This window comes from Condylura cristata, unplaced genomic scaffold (assembly GCF_000260355.1).
Source record: "Condylura cristata isolate star-nosed mole 26May11 unplaced genomic scaffold, ConCri1.0 scaffold00021, whole genome shotgun sequence".
NCBI lineage: Eukaryota > Metazoa > Chordata > Mammalia > Eulipotyphla > Talpidae > Condylura > Condylura cristata.
In genome coordinates, this window is record NW_004567122.1 from 30,348,601 (window position 1) to 30,354,319 (window position 5,719).

Below are 5,719 nucleotides of genomic sequence, written 5' to 3' on the forward strand. Positions count from 1 at the left end.
GCTGGTCGTGCTCGCAGCAGAGGCGGCCGCGGGTGTGCTCGGGAGAAGGGCCGCCCAAGGCTGACCTCATGGCCTTCAGCCCCAGCCTGCCTCCGGGTCCCAGCTCTGCAGATGCAATGGAAGTTCCTCAAGCTCCTTTGGACTCTTCTGGGAAGGTTGGTGGTTTTAGCATTTTATTTGTCTGCATATTTATTATTTTATCTTGAATAAAATGTGTTACCACAAAAGGTACATAAATACTTTCCCCATTTGGTAGAACCCTCTTTATTTGCAGAGACAAATACTTAATCTTCCTAGTGCTTACTTTTTGTGTAACACTTCCTGTTGAGAACCATTATAAACCATACATTGAACAAATTCAAACGTCCTTAATAACTTATTTAAAATATGTTGTGGGAGTCTATTGGCTTATTAAAGTAGAGGTGGTTCTGTACAGGTAAGCCAGCAAGTTGAAGCCAATTATTTCTTACAAATTAAGTAAAGGCAACATCACTAATTTCAAAGTACTAGTGGTGCTTTTTTCTTAACCCGTGTTAATAAGAAAGGAGATGTTTGTGTCTCCTTTGAGGTTGATTTTGTGATTTTTCACACCCCCCCTCCCATGAGACTGCCCATGAGCATGTTTTATTAGCTATAAACTGAGGAGGTTACTCCCAGGATGCACTATAAAACAATTCACCTTGAGAATCCAAATCTTAAATTATTGTTTTAAATATAGATCTCATTCAAACATATTTGAGATATGTTAATATTGGACCATGTGGAGACACAAAATGTAGCCACAAATTTTCCTACACTTAGAAAATTTCTTGAAATTCGTATGTCATCTCATATGGACAAAAATTGCTTTCTGACAGGTACTCTTTGTTCAATAAGGCCTTTTCCTTTCTGATGAAAATTTCTGCTTGAGATGTAATGCTTAGGCTTTAGAGAGGTACCTACAGTCTACATTTTGAATTTTCTTGAAGTTCATAGCCTGGAACTTAAAAATATTACCCCTGCCAGTTTATTTGAGGATTTCACTATTTGAGCAATAACCCAAAAGAGCTATCTGGAGATGAAATCTTTAAAGTTCCTCTTTAAAGTCACTGCATGTTATGACTTGTTTTTAAATTGTAGTTGGTGACTTATAAATTGGTGGTTCTATCTTTAGTTCAAGCTTTTATTTTCTCTTCTATTTGTATATTTTGTTTTATTGCTTTTTAAAAGATTTATTTATTTATACATACAAGAACTGTGGTTTAGGCCAGAGGAGTGGGGTTTAGAGGATTCACCAGAGATAGAGTGAGGAGCAGAACAGGCAGAATGACTGAAATACAGTGCTGAGGTGAGCAATGAACAAGACAGGAGAGGTCTACTGGGACATTTGGATCACCTCTGTGGCCAGGGATTGAACTTGTGCTGCAGTGTCTGCAGATAACTTCATAGCTCTGTGCTTTACCTCTTGAGTCACCAGGGAGGCTCCTATTTGTGTATTATTAAACTGCTGTGTACTTTTAGTTTTGTTATGTTGTTTAAATTTCCTCAGCTGCACTTCCTTTTTGGTTAATTAGGCATCTTATTTCTTAATAAGCAAAACAAACAAAAAATATTCAACAGAGCAGAATCAGAGTTGTTTTGAGAATAGGGCCACAGTATAAGCATGGAAATGTAAGTGAACTAAAAAATTTCCATATCTCTCTCTCCCCTCTTTTCCTGTTGAACACGTGTTTGGCACATGCACAAAGCAACCCATTTTTTTTTCAAATTTTCATTGATATTTTGAGTATTGTCAGTGGTCAAATCTGTCTGTCAGCATAACTCTCCTTAAATCTATATATCTGTCCCTGCACTTTTTTCAGGTTCTATGTCACTTGAACTTTGCTTGTGTATATGGAAAAGGTGCTAGAAACCCAACCTCCATCACTCCTTTAGTCTCTTAGGGTTAATTGTAAGTGCTCACTATGTCTTTTATAATTGTAAGTTGTATTCTTTGTTACTGATGGCTATATTGATTAAAGTTGGTAATTTAGTTCTTTATTCACAGTTCAAACAGATGTGAGAGCATGGAAAATACCTAGATGTTTGGTCTAGGTAGCTCTCCCTCTTTGCTTCTATGGGTAATATCTCTCAATTCAAGTCAGAATCATGAAATCAATAATGAAGCTCCCTTATGTTTGGCCCTAGGTTGGAGTAACTAAACAGGACTAACTAAATTATGACCCAAATCTTTTGAGAGTGAGAGGGGCACAACTAATAAATACACGAGATCAGAAATGTAAATGGCATGTGTCCCAGGCAAATTGGGGCTTATGTTTACCATACTCTCAGACCTGATGCTGGTACCTCCTGGAGTTCTATCAAATATTCTGATAATCAGATGACACCTCAGATTTCTGAATTCAGCACTAGCAAATTTCTATTATAACAAACACTCTAGTTGATTCTTATCCACCTGAAGTTTTTTTTTTCAGAATTAATTTTTTATTTAAATAGTTTTTTTTTTCCTTATTGGACTTTTGGGTCTTGGATCCATAGCCATATGAGATGTTTGGCAAAGCGAGTTTCTACTATTTGGTGGGATGTTATTTAACTACACTCTATTTTTTTTGTTATTATTGGAGGTTTAGATTAGCACATTTATTATTTGGTCTAAAACGTACCTTAACTTGAATGGAGCTTAGTTTATGTCATTACCTTTTTTAAGATAATTAATAAAAGATAAATTTATTTTAGAGTCCAAATAAGAGCTGAAACTGAACATTGGTACTCTAAATGGATAATTTACATTTTAATTCATGCTTTAAAAGAAATTACTCTTGAAATCAGAGTTGAATGGATTTTGATACGAGTCATTCCAAAGGAATAGGGAAGTAGGAAACCAATTCTAAGAACATGAAGTTGATGAATTAAGTCATCCTCACTTCTGTCAGTTTTCTTACTCATAAATATTCTTGTACAACTTTAAACTCAACAGTAACTAAACCTCAAAATTATTAGTCTCTAAAATGTCTCTTTTATAAATTGTAACATTAAAATTTAAAAACCAAGCTTTCAATATGATGAAAGGCCCTATTTATTAAGTTATCCCTTTTTCAAAAAGGAAGCTTCATGTCTTTTCAGAACAGAGATATACTAATGGGGATTTTTAGTTATTGAATATATGATTCCAAGAACTTTGAGTAAAAGAATTTTTGACTGTAGGTTTTGATGACAAAACTGTATTTTCAAATTGGAAATTTGAAAAACTTAAATATAGCAAAGACAAAAGCAGTTGTCTCTGAATGTGGGAATCACAAACGTATTATTTTATTTAGGGTCATGATTAAAGTTCTTTTGTCTCTCTAAGATGCATATCAAATAGTGAAAATTGCCCCTGTTATGCCTGTTTTGTCACTATAAAAATTTCTGTGTTCTTAAGGGTAGGAGTACCACTTAGCCCACTGTGGCATTGACAAGGACACTGTGGAGTGATAACATGTATCTTCTATATAATAATTCATACCAAGGAGCCAGCTTTGGTTTTAAGCATTCTGAAAAAAACATGCAGTTAAACTAACACCTGTGAATAATTACCACTTAGAAGTGCTCACTCTCCTTAAGGTAATGTGCTAGGTACTTAATATATAATAATTCACAGAACAACCCTAGTACTATTATATCAAAACTACAAAAAGGAAAATTGAGGAAAAGGAGAGGCTATTTTCCCCAAGTCACATAATTACTTAGCTGGAGAATAGAAATCAGAATGGAGAAATTTCTGGTGTTGAAGCGGGTGATCCTTTCTCTATGGGTGATCCTTTCTCTACAATGTAGCAAAAACTTCTCTGTTGCAAGCACCTCAGAGAATTGATGGTTCAGTTAGGCTTATTTAACCTCAAAAGAATGACACTTAGAGTTGAATTAGGTATCAGATTTGAGACTTAAATTCATTATCCAACTAAATATTGGTGTGCTCAGTATTTTAAAAATATAGTGATAATTATGGTTAGGGAAAGAATCACTTCTCTGAGAAACTACACTCAAGACGCTACTGCGGTAAGGATCGACACATAATTAGTATGTACAAAAGAGACAAGGACGCTTTGAAAGCCCATAGGTTGAAAGTACAGAAAAATATAATTAAAAGAAAAAGAGTAATACTTACACCTTCAGCCACCGGATGTCGCTGTCTTCCACAAAATAGCGTTTTAGAACAAAGAATTCCGCGATTCTCAAGGACTAGGAGAGAGGTACGTTCTAAGATCTCAACTATTCCGATAAAATTGGATGCAAGAAATGGAATAGAAAAATCTGCCTCTTTCATATCGCTGTTTATCAATTTGTAAAGCAAGAAAAAGGAATGATGTTAATCTACAGACTGAGCGTCCACAGAGCCTGGTGCCTGCTGCTCTCCCTTCTGCTCCTCTCAGCCTGGGAGGCGGGGAGCGGCCAGGTCCGCTACTCGGTCCCCGAGGAGGCCAAACACGGCACCTTCGTGGGCCGCATCGCCCAGGACCTGGGGCTGGAGCTGGCCGACCTGGTGCCCCGCCTGTTCCGGGTGGCGTCCAAAGGCCGCGGCGACCTTCTGGAGGTAAATCTGCAGAATGGCATTTTGTTTGTGAATTCTCGGATCGACCGGGAGGAGCTGTGCGGGCGGAGCGCGGAGTGTAGCCTCCACCTGGAGGTGATCGTGGACAGGCCGCTGCAGGTTTTCCACGTGGAGGTGGAGGTGAAGGACATTAATGACAATCCGCCGGTCTTCTCAGTCTCAGAACAAAAGCTCTCCATACCAGAATCTCGGCTGCTTGACTCTAGATTTCCACTAGAGGGCGCTGCTGACGCGGATGTTGGCGAGAACGCAATGCTTACTTACAGACTTAGTCCAAATGAGTTTTTCATTCTTGATACCGTAAACAAAAAAGACAAAGGCAAATTCCCAGTGCTTGTTCTACGAAAATTACTGGATCGTGAAGAAAATCCTCAATTTCAGTTGTTATTAACGGCAACTGATGGAGGCAAACCCGAACTTACCGGATCCGTTACTCTGCTGATTTTGGTGTTGGATGCCAACGATAATGCACCCATATTTGACCGATCCGTTTATGAAGTTAAGCTGTATGAAAACTCAGCGAACCAAACTGTAGTAATATGCCTAAACGCTTCTGATGCTGATGAAGGCACAAACAAGGAAATGATATATTCATTTAGTTCTTTGGTTCCACCCAGCGTAAGGAGGAAATTCCTGATGAATGACATGACAGGAGAAATAAAAGTAAACGATGTTATTGACTTTGAGGACAGTAACAGCTATGAAATTCATGTAGATGTTGCAGATAAAGGAAATCCACCTATGGTTGGTCACTGCACCGTCTTAGTGGAAATCCTTGATGAAAATGACAATTCACCGCAGGTGTTTGTCACTACTTTGGCTCTCCCAGTGCCAGAGGATGCTCAGGTGGGCACTGTCATCGCCTTGATCAGAGTGTCCGATCGCGACTCTGGCACCAACGGGAAGGTGACCTGCTCCCTAACACCCAACGTCCCCTTCAAGCTGGTGTCCACCTTCAAGAATCACTATTCATTGTTGTTGGCCAGCGCCTTGGACCGCGAGAGTGTGTCGAACTATGCTCTGGTGGTGACCGCGCGCGACGGGGGCTCGCCCCCGCTGTCGGCCACGGCCAGCGTGTCGGTGGAGGTGGCCGACGTGAACGACAACGCGCCCGCGTTCGCGCAGCCCGAGTACACGGTGTTCGTGAGG

General features: G+C 39.3%; 1 protein-coding gene across 1 annotated transcript in view; it reads left to right on the plus strand.

Moving 5' to 3' along the window:
- The window catches only part of LOC101623200 (protocadherin gamma-A10-like), a 24,600-nt gene that overhangs the window by 14,170 nt on the left and 4,711 nt on the right, over positions 1-5,719 (plus strand). Inside the window, exons 6-7 of the mRNA XM_012727758.1 lie at positions 18-159; positions 4,224-5,713. Of these exons, the coding sequence (XP_012583212.1) occupies positions 18-159; positions 4,224-5,713 (1,632 nt within the window). The remainder of the gene's footprint in view (positions 1-17; positions 160-4,223; positions 5,714-5,719) is intronic.